The sequence below is a fragment of the Crassostrea angulata genome, chromosome 10, assembly GCF_025612915.1.
Source record: "Crassostrea angulata isolate pt1a10 chromosome 10, ASM2561291v2, whole genome shotgun sequence".
Lineage (NCBI taxonomy): Eukaryota > Metazoa > Mollusca > Bivalvia > Ostreida > Ostreidae > Magallana > Magallana angulata.
Window position 1 is genome coordinate 27,580,847 of NC_069120.1, and position 17,069 is coordinate 27,597,915.

The 17,069-nt window shown below is 33.7% G+C and overlaps 3 protein-coding genes across 6 annotated transcripts in view; 2 read left to right on the forward strand and 1 right to left on the reverse strand.

Moving 5' to 3' along the window:
* Positions 1-980: 980 nt before the first annotated feature.
* On the reverse strand, positions 981-4,726 carry LOC128167308 (RNA-binding protein with serine-rich domain 1-B-like). The gene is made up of 6 exons (XM_052832950.1): positions 4,623-4,726; positions 3,038-3,142; positions 2,584-2,751; positions 2,062-2,297; positions 1,478-1,622; positions 981-1,351 (listed from the first exon to the last, which is right to left on the reverse strand). Coding segments are annotated over exons 1-6 (771 nt in total). The 5' UTR covers positions 4,625-4,726; the 3' UTR covers positions 981-1,236.
* A 12-nt stretch (positions 4,727-4,738) lies between these two features.
* LOC128167307 (protein-lysine N-methyltransferase EEF2KMT-like) lies at positions 4,739-11,340 on the forward strand. Its single transcript, XM_052832948.1, has 8 exons — positions 4,739-4,867; positions 7,204-7,344; positions 7,668-7,778; positions 8,105-8,182; positions 8,457-8,512; positions 8,793-9,334; positions 9,591-9,737; positions 9,846-11,340. Exons 1-8 carry the CDS (start codon positions 4,760-4,762, stop codon positions 9,962-9,964), a joined length of 1,302 nt encoding a protein of 433 aa, XP_052688908.1. The 5' UTR covers positions 4,739-4,759; the 3' UTR covers positions 9,965-11,340.
* A 397-nt stretch (positions 11,341-11,737) lies between these two features.
* The window catches only part of LOC128167614 (ankyrin repeat and fibronectin type-III domain-containing protein 1-like), an 87,543-nt gene continuing 82,211 nt past the window's right edge, over positions 11,738-17,069 (forward strand). The window contains exons 1-3 of one of the 4 annotated variants that reach the window (XM_052833424.1): positions 11,738-11,807; positions 13,476-13,562; positions 13,895-14,053. The gene's annotated coding sequence lies outside the window, so the exon portion shown is untranslated. Of the gene's footprint in view, positions 11,808-13,475; positions 13,563-13,894; positions 14,054-15,255; positions 15,498-17,069 lie in introns of those variants that run through there. The other 3 variants (XM_052833430.1, XM_052833426.1, XM_052833427.1) reach the window with 3 other exon arrangements.

The window sequence follows — 17,069 nt, forward strand, 5'->3', positions numbered from 1 at the left end:
AGATGGGTAGTTGTTGTTTTGCAGAACAATTGTACATATATCAGAGATGTGCATAGTATTGGGATTTTGATTTTTGATAATTATGAAAACAATACTGGCTGTTAAACTTGTTAATTTTTTCGCAAACAGATTAATTGTTCATTTAACAGAGAGGTGCATATTCCTTGAATTTAGCTTTTTAATAATTAATGAAAAAATGCTACCCATTGAACTTTTTTTGCAGTTAATTACATATAGGGCAATTCTTTTCTATGGATGGGTAGTGTTTATCAATTCAGGGTTTACAGGTGGATTATGGATACTGTTCACATAAAAGAAAACCCACTTTGCTGTCACAATGAGAGCTTTTCACTTGTTTACATTTAGAAGAAAAGCTGGTTTCAAGTTGCAAGAACATTAATGCAATAATGGTCTACTAAGATCATATTCTGATCACACTAGTTTCATGAATTCTTGGTCCTTGCATTTTAAAGATCCTCGACAATGCAATAATGGTCTACTAAGATCATATTCTGATCACACTAGTTTCATGAATTCTTGGTCCTTGCATTTTAAAGATCCTCGACCATCCGCGAGTTCTACTTTTTATGACGGTACCTCACAACATTGTGATTTTAACGCATTGTGAAACAGCTTATATTGCCAAAATTTGGTGTCTATCTCTGTGGCGCAATGGATCTAGATTCGACCTACCGACCCGCAGTTCCCAAGTTTGAATACAGCAGAGAGTTTTATTTTCATGAATAGCGGTAAAATTTAAAATAATTTTTTTTCCCCAAAATTGAATTTTTTTCTGTCATTTTCAAGTTGAGCACGTGCTACATTTCCACATCTTTAAATAATTTAGAAGAACGAGCTTGTATGCAGAACTTTTCCCAGGTGTGTGGAGGACCCTTTAATTGCATTTCAGTAATTTTTCATGGAATCAGGATAGTCAAAACTTTGACAATGTATGTTTAAAAAAGCATTAACTTTGCAACTAAAAGATGATAAACTTTATTCAAATGAATTTTCAATGATAATGTGCAATAATGGTATATACTTGCTAAAATCATAAAAATGAACTATTACACACCACAAAATTGGTGGTTCATGAAAATTCTCAAACTTTGTTGTAGCTCATTTTCAAAGTACACCAAGTACAGAATACATTAAATGTCGAATTGAAAGCTTGCAACTTTCACGGTGATGAGAATTTGTAATCTGCGAAACGTAAGACAAACACACAAAAAATCTTCAACGTGATGAACTCGAGCTTGACCGGCTGTATCGCCGCCTCTTGGCAGGGGACCGCGACCTTGATCTAGAGCGTCTTCTGGGTGGGGGGCTTCTTCTTCTTGGAGGGGGTGTCCTTAAAGTCAAAATGATAAAACACTCAATATCATGATCCAAAGTTACTTAATTCCAAAAAATTCAGATACAGTAGACAGATTTTAAAAGTAGTTTGTCTATAGATCATGATTGAATTGATGCTTACCTTCGCCTGTCTCTGTATCGTGGCGAGGCAGGTCGTCCCCATCTAGCTGGTGGCCCTCTGCGGGGTGGACTCCGACGTTGAGGTGCCCGTACAGGTCTAGCTGCCAGCACTGCACTTGCTGATATTTCTTGTCCATCAATTTGTCCTGTCATATTATAATGCATTGATATTTAGAATTAATGGATAATCAAGAAAAAATAATAAAACTCAGTTTGATGAATTGAAAAAAAAAAAATACCAATATGACCTTACTGAATGATTGATCAGTTTTTGTAAATAAATTGGCATGTCAGACAGAGGTGTTGGCATGAATATATCCTTTCAGTACCAGGTATTTTAAGTGAGAAAACATGTGAACATGCTTGTCACAATGACTGAACAGGCTTTAAAAAAATTGCTGTGACTTATTAACTTCCTTAGCAAGACTATAGCTACAAGAAATATTCACTATTGTATCATTACACACAGCCCTGCTACCAGAAATATTCCTCACAGTGGAATGAGGAGACAATACATTTCTCAACACATCAAAAGTATGATTTCCCTCAACAATTAATTTCATTTTCAAATTGAAAATTAATTACCTCCATCCATATACTTTACAGCCTTCTCCGCTTCCTCAGGCGATTCATACTCAATATATGCAAATAATTTACTAAAGTTTGAATGCACTCTGTCCATCGGCATATCTATGTTCTTTACGCTGCCATAGTTGGAGAATATCTCCATAATGTGATCCTTGTTTACATTCCGAGTCAGCTTCCCAACGTGAACTTTTGTTGGCTTTGGCTCTGGACTCTTCTTTCTTCTCTTTGGGGAACTAAGATCAAAGATCAGATTTGTTATTTTTCCATTATATTTTGTTCCAGGTTGATAAATTACTTTCATACTGGCAAGACTTTACAGTTGTATTTTTTCCCCCTTATAATATTAATCATTCATCAGCAAACTATAATATCTGGCATTAACTGGTTAACTTTCAACATAAAATCTGTTTCTTTCAAGGCATACTGAATTTTAACCACTACATTTAAAACTTAGTTAATTGATCTTAAATGTACAATGTTACAGAACTACTGGCAGACAACTGGTAACGATTTACTCACTCTGACTGCTGCCTTTTGGAGGCTTTCCCTCCCCGCCCCTTCTCACTTGCACTTGAAGACGAACGACTAGAACTGGAACTTCCAGACCTAGAGGAGCTGCTGTTGGAACTTCCACTGGAACTGCTGCTGGAGGAGGAGGAACCAGATCTACTTCGGGAACGTGAAGAACTGGATAGAAAGAAAAAATTCTTGGAAGTTGTATACATTTATCATTTACCTGTAAATCAGTACATCTCTTTGAAATTCCTTTACATAATATTTTAGGTGTTGAAAAAATTTAGCATTAAAAATGTAATATTAATACATTTTATCATGTAATGCACAATTGGCAATCAACATGTAATACAAATTATAAAATTTTTTTCAAATTCATTTTAATTATTCAAATAACATTTTACAGTCTTGCACCTAGCATTAATATCCATTCCTTTCCTGATTTGAAAAAGTTTCATACCTAGAGGACCCAGATCCACTGCTAGAGGAATTTTTCCTCTTTCTCTCCCTCCCCCGCTCTGATCCGCTCTTCTTCCTTTCCCTACTTTTGCTTTGACTTCGGACCCTATTATGATAAATCTCAAATATACATTCAAATAAGCAAAGCAGTATATAGCATATTAAAATTATGAAATGTATGTTTGTTCACTCTAAAATGCCTTTGCCTATAATGCAGTCAGCCCTAATTTCTGTTGGCCCAGAGTTTGTTTGCTCAAGGTCTGTTATTTAAAACATTGATTTTCAAAACAATTTCTCTCAGTATCATTTAAATAGGCCTACAACATCAAATATATAAAAATAAAACTGCATGCAATATATGAATCAACACATACCAGATTCTGACTGACATATGTAAATATGAAAAGAGTACAAAAAAAATGAAAAAGCTTTCAAAAGCAAAAGATATTCTAATAAATACACATTATATGGTATGTGTACATGTTTGGAGCTTACAAGGTAAGCACATGGGGCAAATGATGAATGCTGGAGAAAACGTACCCAGGAGAAAACGTACCCAGGAGAAAACGTACCCAATTTATAGGGTACGTTTTCTCCAGGAGAAAACGTACCCTATGAAAATAATAAATAATGTTTTTTACAGATATTCTTAAATGAAACAAAATAAAATATACCATGAACATTTGTATCATTTGTTGCTGTTGTTCTTATTAAATGCATACCGGTACAGTACAATAATTTGTAACATACACGAACATGGCCTGAGCATTTTAATTAGTCGACAATTAATCCACCATAAGCGGAACTGTTAAATAATTAGTTTTTATAGCAATCTCATTTCGAGAACTAAATGATGAGTATCTGCATGAAGAAGTCGATATCGCGTTTTTAATGCATTGAAATATGCATAATAGTAGCATTTGAAAATTATTTAAAAATATTAAAAACTATTAATTAGTATAATTATGATTTTCATAGGGTACGTTTTAGGAAAACGTACCCTGGGTACGTCTTCTCCTGGGTACATTTTCTCCCGGGTACGTTTTCTCCTGATACCCAAATGATAATTATAGCAAACAGACTAGGGGCAAACAAACTAAAGGAAAAGAAATAAGGACAAGAGGCATCAAGGGCTAACGCAAGAAAATACATTCTACAGTAATAGTAGGACATGTTTGATCAGTAGTAACTAGTATCAGGGACGTAGTATATACGTCCCTACTCCTATAGTAGTACATTGTATGCTCAAACTTAGCTAGGCTCTACAACTGTACAACTTCTTGTGAAAAGATTTGTAGTTAACCCCTTCAAACACATTGAACTATATTTTCTATAATTTATGTCACTGAAAGAACACTCTACAAATTTACACCTATTTTGTTTTATTTACGTCAAAACAATTTTTTTGTTTACGTATTTTCCCTATTGAGGAAATTCTAACTGTCAACAACAATAAATGCAACATCTAAATATCATTTACATAAAATAAAAGGGCACAATAGTTAACATTGAAACAAATATTTCAATAAAATGCCTAAATGTAAGGTAACTATACGGATGTTTGAGATATTTGTGGATTTACTTACATTTTCAAAGCAAAAAAGGTTTATACGACGCCGACAAATTCCTTCACGTTATAAAACGACAAATTTCATTGGTCAGTTTTATGGTCTCGGCCTAATCGACCAATCTACAACGAGAGTACAATAATCATATTACAAAGATGGCGACGTCCATAAGTAATTGTATCGACAAAAACAATGAACAGACTTTACATCTTATTTCGACGCAGTTCTTTCAAATGGTTCCTGTTAGACGGATCCAGTGGGGAGTATGCATTATACATTCATACGATCCTTTCATTTTGCTTTGAAATCTGAAGAAAATGCATTTTCTTTCAGATTAACAATGATTAAAGATGTTCATTTAAGCAGTGAATGCTTATTTTTGGATGTCGTCGGTCCTAAAACACGAAGGCTTTGAAGACAAAATGAGTACTGCGCTAACGCGTGGTGTGGTGATCCTGGCGATAGCCTGGCTACCGCATGAACTTGCTGACACGCGCGATGATCTAGCTGTGTCTGTTTTGTCATATATTAACTATTCTATCTGTGGCGGTAATCGCCAATAAACATCATATACAATACCCATAGACTTTTCTCTCTGCGGCATCACCAGCGATATACAGTAACAATTAGGGAGAGACCCTATATTGGGGCTGCAAGCAGGGTGCTTAGCGGGATATTTTGGCGGATTGTATTTGAATATTTGAGATGTAACTTAGTTAGGTTAGCTTTTCTTGTTTTTTTGCATGTTTTGCTTTGTGTAATAATAATTGATCCATCGTATGGCGGATTACCCGCTACATGTCAGACAGTTGTGAGTTTATATTCTCCTTGTTAGAAAGTATCGGTAGGTTCGGGAGAGATGTCTTGACAGCTTGGGTTAGGCTGCAGTCGGGGTTTTAAGAGGGACTGGGATGATTGGTTGGGATCAGGAATGTACTCCAGATAGTTTTGCTCCAGGTGTTTGTAACTTTGTAGTACACCCATGCCCTGTGGGGAGAGCGCCCAGTTTAATGTCACTCGGTGTGGGTAGGAGGAGAAGTCGCTGACTCGGGGAGCTTTGGGGGACCAGTCTCATGATGCACCGGGGTTTGAACAGTTCTATGCCTTGATCTGGGAGAGACCACGGATCCTTGAGGGGGTTGTTGACCGGATACGGGAAAACTTGTGCAGGTTCAGGGGAATGTGAATCAGGTACAGGGGGACCTCGGTACCATGAACCGCAGGGTCTATAGCCTAGGTCAGGACATTGGAGCTCTGCGGGGAGATATAAGCACACTAGAGTCTAGTGTGACGTCCCAGTTAGGCTCCAATGACAGGTATATGGGTACTCAGCTAAGTAATATTACCCAGATGTTAGCAGGCATGTTAGGGAGTGATAAGCCTCAGCTGCAGGAAGTCAGGGTAGCTGGTAATCAGCAGGCGGTAATGGGGAGGCCCTGTCCTCCAGGTCCAGTGCTGAACCTTTGCCTTCCTCCAGATCGAACTATGGTGTCTCAAACTAGTTACGCTTGCGTTACAGGTAAGCCCACTCCTCATCAATCAGTTTCATTGCCTCAAGGACAGCCTCATTTGTCATCGGGATACAGCGGTATGACATCGGTACCATTAAGTAATATTTGCTCAAACTCTATTTGTCCTGCGAAAATGCGGTTTATCCCGCAGTAACGGACCGAAGCTTGGGAATTCCAACATCCAATGTCAGCAAGTTCAGGCGGTAGCCAGACAATTTTTACCCGCTATCGCCAGGACCACCACAAATGAACATCTTTAATTTGAAAGAAAAATGCACTTTCTTTAGATTTGTTAATTTATATTCATACTGTTTTTTATTTGTATGAAGTATTTGTTTGTACATGGAACAGCTTCTGCGACCAAAAATATAGTGCCAGAAACTTTGTAGAGAATTTTTTTTTTTAACAAATAGATATATTTAATTTAAAGATTGTTTTCATAAGTACATAACAAATTGGTTATGTATTAATGTTTGAACCTTTCATTTAGTCTTACAATGATAAATACATGTATATTCCAAACATATATATTTGTGCTCATGGGTCGTGTATAGGCAGGGACATATATACTAACGGGATTGGCAAGTCCCCCTAAAGTCACGGTGTACATGATTTCATAGGTCATTTTTAACTTCATATATCTATGATGTAACCTGATACTAGTATATCGTTATAAAACTTTAAAAAAACTATCTTGAAATTATTCTATATGAACCGTGGATATTGGCCTAGGTAGCTCAGTGGTAGAGGTCCTGACTAGAGTTGCAGGGGTCCCGGGTTCAATTTGCAGTCCAGCCATATGTTTGAATTGTATTTATATGTTCATTCTTCCATTCCTATTACAATTGTAAATATCATGTACAATAAACATCTGTAATGGGATGGGAGAAATAATGATGGACCAGACCAGAATTTGAACACAGGCTCCTTGTATCTCTAATCGGGTGCTCTACCACCTAAGCTATCTGGCACCGGTATTCAAACAATTACTGTTTTTGAGAATGTTTAAGTTGAATTGTCAAGTACATGGTATTATTGTTTATTTTCCATTTGAATATTATCTTATTTATGGTGAATTGTGTTTGAAGGAAAAATCCCTTTGTCTTGGGAATATAGGGATTGAGGATCAACAAGCTGTGCTTGAGGCAACTGTCTCCAGCACCCTATGTAATAAGTACCCAACATCTCTAAGCTATCGGAGGGCGTTTGTGAAATACCTGATTCAAAAGGTAAGCATTTAAGAATGCATTGCAGTTTGATTTTATCCATACATCTTGTGAAGGAAAAATAAAACTGTTAAATTTTTAGCTAATTGAATGTCCCCTCTTGGCATTATTTGTTTGCAAGTAATTCTAGTTTCAATTAATGGGGTTGTGTTTCTGAACTATAATCTTTCAACACTTGTGTTTCAAAAAAGGGTCTTATTACAGACACTAAATACAACCTGAAATTGTTTTAGGTTTTGGTGAAAGGCAAGGGAAATTTAACAAATCTTCACTTTTCATAAAAAAATGAAACATTTTTCAACTAGAATCAATACGGCATGTTTCAGCTTGAGGACAGTGACGTTGAGCTCTGTGATGAGATCTACGAGTTGTACACCGATCTTCTTCAGGAAACGGAAGAAGAAGAGGACAGTCTCTGTTACAAGTCATACTTCTTGGTGAGGGGGAAAACTCCTATTTATGAGAAGCACAGGCTTTCATTCTCCCCATTTATTCTTCTTTCACGAAGTCCATCCTGCATGTACTTTAGGTGGTTTTTCCCCTGAAAATTGAGAATGGTTGGCAACTTGCTGCATATTATCTTATTGGAAAACTATAGATTAAATTTCATTTTTTTATTTAGCACAATAACATTTGATAAGATTGGTGCTTTAGTAAGGTAATGAGATTTACCGTATTTATTCATGGGGCTTTATAAAAGCTATTTAATGGTACATGTAGTTTGTTATTTTTTATGAAGGAATATAACTTATGTGTATTCTAGCCCAACAAGGAAATAGTGAATCTCCAAGAGTCTGTGCACATCATCTCACAGGGTACTACAGGACTTAGCACCTGGCAGGTACGTCAGTGGAAAATCCTGAATTCTGGGTGATTTTACTCAACTGCAGCTTCATCTGTTAACATGAATAAAGGCCATAAGTAATGGAATCATCAGCTGTTAAAAATGTTTTGTATTTTGAGCACCAGTACTTATTATTATTATTATATGTATTATTATATGTGTTATATAATGTTTATTCGAGATATATGTGTATAACTGAATAATTCTGACTTAACATGGAGAATTTTACATATACATACATGTATATATTAAATACTGATTTTTTTTTCAGGCTGCCCTGCATTTATCAGAATGGTGTTTTGAACAGGAATCTCTACTTAAAAACAAGTAAGGTGTCTTCTTTAACCACATGTGATACCTTAAACGGCAATTATGTACCCATTTACCCTCACTGCACTGTCTCAAGCCACATCAGTAAAAATTCACCCTGCATATATACAAAATGCATAATGATATTATCCTTTTTATCATGATTATCTCTTGCTAGATCGAAACGCATATTAAAAAAAAGTTCAATATGTATGATTATTGTATTACTAAAGGTTTTTATTTGGGGTGCAATATTTCAAGATTTGATGAAATATTTTGTAAACATGTGCTTCTTCAGGAATGTGTTGGAGCTTGGCAGTGGACTTGGTTTTCTTGGAGTAGCATTATGTAAACAGTGTAAGCTAGACTCCTTCACTTTTAGTGACTTTCATCCACAAGTCTTATTCCTTCTGATGAAAAACATTGAAATCAATTTCCTGAATGAACAATATTCTTTGGAATGTCCTACTTTTCTGGAAAACAGTGAGTGCAAAGACAGGAAAATGTTGAAAAAGATCAAAAGACAACTGAGTGTGAGCAAAGAATTGGTGATGGAGGATAGTTGTGAAATCATGCAGATCAGCTACAATTCCATGGTGTCATCAACAGACACCATGGAAAGGGAAGTTGATGAACAGGAAGTAGGTTCAGAGCAGGAAGAGGAAGTGAGTAACAGTAATGACCATTTCCTTTCCTCCAACTCCCATTGGTCACCACTGAACAATTCTAATGTATACACTCTGAACCACAGTGATTCAATCAGACTAATGAAGTTTAATTGGGAGTTCTGTAATCAGAAAGATTTGTGCGAGATTCAGCCAGATGTCATACTTGCTGCAGGTAAGGGGAATAACTCCGAATTTACTAATTCAATTTGCACTCTATTAAAAGGTAAAATACAAAGCAGTATTCATATGGTTCTTGAAACCCTTAAAAACCACAATTAAACATTACCCGGTATTTCAATTTTTTTTTGGAAAATGTGTTCTTTTGCAGTACTGGATCTTAAACTTCTTAATCTATAGTGGATAGCTGTGCATGCAGCTAAGTTATTTTGAAGGCAAAAAATTAAACAACCTATAATATTGTTTTGCAGATGTGGTTTATGATAAATCGATCATTCCATTCCTAGTACAGGTGTTGTATCAGTTTTTGTCAGGTACTTTTGGGTCTTGGCCGGTGGCATACATTGCCTCCACTGTAAGAAATGAAGACACAAGAGACCATTTTCTAGTGGCACTGGGTAAGAATTTTGAAGACAAACGATACATATCTTTGAAAAGAAATCACTGCTAAAATATTTGTTTATCCATTTACAATAAGTTTTCAATTTCATGGTTTTTTTTTACAGGCAATAAAGGGCTTCGGTATGAAATATTGGATCCACCCTCTGAAAAAATCTTTCATTATGATGACATCATTCCAATTGAAATATTGAGAGTATGGCACCCTAGTAATAAGACACTCTAAAATTGATATGTTTTTATCTATGTGCTCAAACATCCAGAAATATTTTCTTTATAAAAATCTGACATGTTTTTTAGTAGACAAGCTTTAGATCATAATGCTTGTTTGTTTTTTTTCTATCCTTCAGAGATATGATTTATTAACAGTTCATCAATAAGATTGATATTTGTAAACAACTTTGTGATATTGACTGTAATTAATTAGAATTATTTGGGGTTGTAAATTGATGCTGGCATTTGAACATATATACATATGAAAAAATAAAATCAAGAGCACTCAAGGATGATTTTCTTGATTCGACAGCTAGTTTCCATCACATGTATTCAAAGTCATATCAACATCATGAGAAATACATATAGAAGACAACAATTTTTTTTTTGTGCCAAGTTGATGTTCACAAAGATTTTTTATATTGAAAATTGCTAGTCATATTTGTTTATTTTTGTTGTTGTTGCCTTTTTTGAATATCGTTAAGTTTATATCTTTTCATTAGTACAGTGTATTAAGAATTTTAAAAGTCGCTGTTTATTAGGAATTTTTTATAAAATTTGTAATACTGCCTGTACATTTTGTATATGCATTATTTGGTAAATTCCAACTCTATGAGTCCAGAATGATAGTTAATTGGTCTACAAGATCATATTCAAACTTACAAGATATGTGTGTATTTAATTATCAAATTTGAGATTAAAGACAGTAAATATATCACTTATATTCCGAAATTTTTGAATACAAGTCTGTAAAATTGCCCTGACTCCTGAGTCTCATATTATTTTTCTGGCAGTTAACTTTATAAAATTATAATGGAAGTTTGATGCTGATGATTTTATTTTCTCAAGATTAGATAAAAAACAAAGGAATTAATTAAGTACTCGTGTTAAATATGGAATCTACAGCATATACATGTTGTATAATGAATTAGGCATACATGTACTTCAAAAAGTAAAATCTTACACTGAAGAGAAAGACCAAATCTTATACTTAAATCTCTTCACTAAAACAGTTTCTCTGACCCTATTACTTTAATATTTTGTTTTAGAAAATTAGACTTTTTCAATGGAATTAAGGATTCTGAAAAGAGAAAATTAATGTTGATGAGTGTTTTAGCCAAAGAACTTGTTAAATTAAATGATGAAAGCTTCTATATAATTTTATAATGCTAATAGATTCATTGTACTGTAATATATTTTACTTGTATCAACGGGCATACTTAGAAACTTGTAAATGGAGCAGGGATTTGAACTGAATTGTATTTTCTATGTGCTTAAATGCACATTTTAATTTTTTTCGTCTTATATTTAGATTAGCTTACCATATACAATATACATGTATGGAAGTGAAGAAAGATAAATCACTGTAATAAAATTTGCCACATTTTCTACAGTTTCTTTTTATTTTACTATCTGCATGTAACATGATGTAAATTACATGTAAATATAAGGGTAATGATTCAAGAATTGTTTTAGTTTAAGCTACATGATTCTTTGATATGATTTTTTAAAAATTATTGTGGAGTTCTTGAAATGACCCTGATACCTGTAAATGCATGTCAAAGACAGCATAGAAGGGATTCACCAGTTTTATATTACCAAACCCCATTTTCCAAAAAAAAAAATATTATTATTAATAATGATAATTAAAAAAATATTGAGTTTTATTTAGATCTTTTAATATTGAAAAGATGTTACGAACTGAACGTTATCTACAAAATATAACAAAGTAAAATTTTATTTTTATTGACGTCGGGTGTGATATTCCTAACGAAAATTCCCGCCAAAAGTCTAAAAAGCATGAAAGTAGGCTGTCATAGATGCTAGATGTTAAGAAATAGAGTAAAATTTCCCAGGTATTTAAATCCTAGATTATGTTTTATAAGTGACATTAAAAGGGCTTACATATTGCTTAATTTTTACACGAGATAATGACTTCACACGATGTGCATTCATTGCATTGCACTGAAAGTTAGAATGTAGCACTGTCGATGTTCGAACCACCACTATAGCGGGTCCTCATGTAGAGATTAAATTTAAATGTATGACAAGAATCGAAGCTGGATTATTATATTGTTGGGATTTCTATGAATTTATAAAACGCTGCAGCATTATACCTGTATAATTTTTATTTCTTTGTGTTATTTACTTGAATCAAGAATGTTTGGCTTTTTGAACGATTGTCATATAAACCACAGTCAATGAATGTAATTAATTATAAAAACACTCTAAAATGCATTGTGTATGGAACGAAAATGGACAGGAAATTATCCATAAATTTTGCTAGAAGCTGTATGAATGGGATGTTTTCAGTAACCCAAGCTCTGGTATGAAAAAAGCACCATTTGAACTGTTTGCACAATTGACCATATTTTTTTTTTATTTTTTTTTTATACACAAAAAGGGACTTTTATGCTTTATAAATATAAATGATTTTTTGTTTCATATTTCCTGTGGATATCTGAGAATGGCAAGAGATTCCTATTTCAAGGGAAGAATAACATATACTTTGGAATCATCATTGTTCATGTGGGACCAATGTTCATGGCTTTTGTGGAAAACCCTTGCCCATGAATGTATATGCAAACATTTGTTTAATACTATGGAATCATTAGATTTCGTGGTGGCTCAATTTTCGTTGAATTCATGGGTACCTCTCATCCACGAATTAACATCCTCCACGAATAAATAAATTAGGGTAATCAAGTCACATTTCCTTTGTAGGTTTTAGAGAATACACGATATAACCCAGTAAAATTTAAGCAATCCACGAAAATTGGCCCCCACGAAACAGTACTTAATTATTTTATCATGAACTAATTACCAATGAAATTATACACATGCACGTCCCCTTGAACTAGGAAAATTTTGGCTGACCACCCACAAATAAAAATGATTCCACAGTACAATGTAGTTACCAAATTTATAATATGAACTTAACTAGTAAAGTTTACATTTTATTATTTTTTTTATTTAAACATTTTTGGTAAGTCTTTATAGACTCTAAGCAATAATAATTTTTATGAATTTATGGGTTACATGTAGATAATCACGTTGAAAGTTATGCATATTGAAACAGTATGACTTTATTTATGTATTTTTTGAAAGTCAAGTCTCGACCAAAATCAGTACATGTATACAAATACAATTTTTTAATGACAATTGAATATAATTTTCATTCATTTCTGTCAATTGATTTGAACATGGAAAATAATAAAAAAATCAAACTCAATATTTATTCCATTTAAATTTTTTGTCCTTTTAAAAGTACTGTTTTAAAGTTAAATAAAAATATACTTGAAATGGGACAATTAAAGGCAATAATAATTTATTTCACTTGCTTTAAAATTGTTTACCTTAAAGGTAACCTGGAATTGATTTGAATTGATTTTTAAACTCTAGGTCAAGAACAAAACTAAGTGTTTGTCTGATAACTTGACAATTATCGAACATTTAGGTAGCAAAGTTGAAAATAATATTTCAATATGGATTTTGGGTAAATATTTGCTTTACACTTTTTGTAGAGATATGAAATTCTGAATGTAGTGGATGCCAAGTATCATCCACTCGATGAGGATGTGATTATCTTTTAAAAATCAGGAACGGTTAAGGTAAGAGCTCTGGCTAATTTTAGATGTTACAAATTTAGAAAGCAAACAAACAGGGTACTTCTTTTTTCAGGTATAATGTATGCAAAACGCACTTTTGAAAGAAAGATTTGTTTTTGAAATCATGGCCGTTGGTATTGATACATTGAAGTATTTGCACTATTGAGACTATCAAAATTCAGCAGTCTGTACTCTAGGTGCTACCTCTGTTGATAAAGAAGTGAAGTGTTCATTGAATGTATGAAAGTCAGACATGTATTTGCAAAGTACTTGTTGTTCTAAGATATCTTGGTAAAAAGAAAGAGCCCTTTACATTTGTCACCGCTTATCTTCAGGTAATACAAGTCTGACTGTTTAAAGAATTCCAGAAAGAATTTTTTTTTTATCCATGCCCAAGTCTGATATCCTTGAAGTTTGCACTGAACTGTGCCAGTCCAGCAGAATCTTGGGATGTTTTGCACTACTTTGGTAAATAAAAGGAGTAAGTTGTACAGGTAAGCAAATTATTAGTGCAGGGAAAAAAAACTTACCGGTACTTGTTCAGAAGAAATTGTTTAGATGAAAATAATTGCCATCATTGGTTAGGTTGTGCAAAGCTTGCCAAATTATTTAATACTGTTGTATATACTAGTACATGTATTGCAATGCAGTTTTCTCAAACAATCTTTATTGAAAGAAACTTGCGTGCTTGTACAATTTGTTGCTGGTGATTTAGTGTTGAAATGAAGAAGTAGCTATAATACTTGGTCAACACCACATGTACTTAAGATTTTTCTGGTGTATAAAAAAATTAAGAATGCAAGTAAATCAGTTGCATTTTTATACGTTTTGATTTTTATTAGATTTTTATGTGCCAGCAGTGATATTTACTAAGCAATAGCTCTTCTAAAGGATGCGTATAGTCATAGGTAGATTCAAATTTTGATATCTGAATGCTATTTAGTGACCAAGAGAAATGATGTAATTCAGAAAATAAATGTATGACCTACTGGTATTATGACCTTTTTAATTTGGAAGAGGAGGGGCGAGAGATGTGTTCTTATTTCTTTAACAATTAAGTGGCATATTGGTTAAACTATAGTTGGTGTGATGTATCTGCATTCAGATGTTTGCACATAAATATAAACAGTAAGTTATATTATTTATAAAGTTTTGACATTTTGCGTATATGTATTCTCTTGATTTCTACTTGATTTATTTGAAATGCCAAGACGGCAAAAACTAGACCAAGGTCCTTTTTTTCTTTTAAGACACATCAGAACTCAAGTTGCATGTATATTCCAAAGAAAGTGATAGGTTCATTTTAGAGTTGTCCATGTCCATTATTTGGAATGCAGATTTGTTGCAGCGCAGTGTTGAATGAAGGTGTTGAATGTGATGTTGAATGCCTTATCTTGTCAAACTAGGACTTTCACACTGTGGACCAACACCAGACTTTGTGGTCGCTTTAATTATATTGCTGATGCAGTCCTTAGACTCCTGCATCATGAAATATTCATGTGTGATTTAATTAACAGCAGGTATGATTGGGTCAGTCCAATTACCAATACCTGAAAGCATACCTGCATTCAGGTATGGCAGGTATTGAAATTGTCTTTTTCTCTTTGCTGCGTGTGCGTGTGGATGGCGATTTATGTCTTTTAACACCTGCTTGCTGGTATCTGAGAATATCTCTTCTTCACAACAAGAAACCTAGATTGTCTGTAATTGACTAAATTGAGTCTTCAATGGCTTGGGCTGTTTGCTTTAATGGAGTAGAGGTGTCGGAAAATGGTTCTGATTAGGTTGACTGACTGAGAGATGGCCATTTATGGAGGTTTAAGTTAGCCTCTCCAATTGTGTACCTCCTGTCAGTTGATAGAGCTTTGCCAATCTTTGAATGAATTATTGCCGGAGTTTTCATTCCTACATGTGGAAAGGAACATAACTTCTAATCAGGTAGAAGATGAATTTTGATTTGCTTTCTGATAAATATTGTTTTTTCTTAGCATATTACAACAATATGATTTTCATAAATCAATAGTAACAATTTTTGCATGAAATAATATGATTGTAAGAAAAAATAGGTTTTCCAAAATCTTTTGAAAAAGATGTGACAGTTACTTCCATTAATTCATTTGAATGAAATTTTGCTCTGAAATAAATATTATATTGTTGCACTCTCTCTCTCTCTCTCTCTCTCTCTCTCTCTCTCTCTCTCTCTCTCTCTCTCTCTCTCTCTCTCTCTCTCTCTCTCTCTCTCATATTTAGTTGTTAGTTGTTCCTGAAGCAAAACATTAAACAAGCTGAAATTGGATATAGAAAATGAATACTGTATATATCAGACAGAAAGAAATATAGATTGTTTATGCATGATTGTCAAAAGTTTCCGGAATAAATTAATTGATATAAACATCATACTGAGTGTCCATTTATGTGGATTTGGAACACTATGATAATTTGTCAAAATTGTTGGCCTTTGCCAGGCATAAAAACAGCAAATGTTAATATTTGGAAGTCATTGACTCAAGTTTTTAATAACATTGCATTTACCAGGCATGTTAATTAAGCAGGACTGTCAGTCGGATGCTTGAGGGTCATCTCATTGTAAAATCTCAGAAAGGTCTCAATTTCCTGCAAATATATCACATTCCTTCCTGTGATTCACACATTGATCTTTTTACTCTGGGCTTAGTGGGTAAAGGAAGAATAAATCTTCTGCCATTCTCTCTGCTTGTTTATCTAAGTAGACATGCATATATCATCACTGTTAATTTCTATGGAGATCATCATCAGAATCATACAGTTCTACAATTTAATGAAAAACAGGAAAAAGATTTATTTATTACAGTTCATTTCTGGAAGGAAATCGAGATCAGATTTATTGAATTTTCCCTTTGGTTTTAATGTAAAATTGTTGATAGTTGGATGACATTTAGTAATTTTTATTCGTGTTCAAAAGAATGTTGCATTGTGACTTGCCTAAAGGCTGCAGTATTAATGGGATGAAACAGCTTTGTACTTTGTGAGTTGGAAAATCTCTTCTTGAAATCAAAAAGCATTTAAATATCAAATAGTAGTAAGCCCACAGCATACTCCCCCCCCCCCCCCCCCTTCAATCCCCCCCCCCCCACCCCCACCCACCCAAACTCATAATACAAATGAAACAATCATTGAAAAAGAGATTCAAAGAAAAGGCAATCCCTCTAACCGACTTCATAAATACCTTAAATTTTAGAATTATCAATGCTTGTTAAAATTTTTCATTGTTCCCTGGATTGAAAGAGTAAAAATATACATGTACATATACCAGTATTTATATTCTTTCAGTTAGGACCAATATTTCATTTACTATATACTACAACAGTTGTAGCATAATATATGATATAACATTATTAAAATATAATGCAGTTGTTCGTGTGTTAAATCTTTTTCTCAGAAATTTGACAAAGTTTGGATTTGGTGAGCTTACAGAAATGGGCCCGTTTTAGGGATGATAATATGGTATGTATTTTATATCTTTAAATGAAA

Coding starts and splice junctions, on each gene's coding strand:
- LOC128167308 (XM_052832950.1), bottom strand. Junction 2,298..2,583: donor TCCAAAAGGCAGCAGTCAGA/GTGAGTAAATCG, acceptor CTTTGATCTTAG/TTCCCCAAAGAGAAGAAAGA. Junction 1,352..1,477: donor CGATACAGAGACAGGCGAAG/GTAAGCATCAAT, acceptor TTTGACTTTAAG/GACACCCCCTCCAAGAAGAA.
- LOC128167307 (XM_052832948.1), top strand. CDS start 4,760: ATGGCGACGTCCATAAGTAATTGTATCGACAAAAACAATGAACAGACT. Junction 7,345..7,667: donor TGAAATACCTGATTCAAAAG/GTAAGCATTTAA, acceptor GGCATGTTTCAG/CTTGAGGACAGTGACGTTGA. Junction 8,513..8,792: donor GAATCTCTACTTAAAAACAA/GTAAGGTGTCTT, acceptor GTGCTTCTTCAG/GAATGTGTTGGAGCTTGGCA.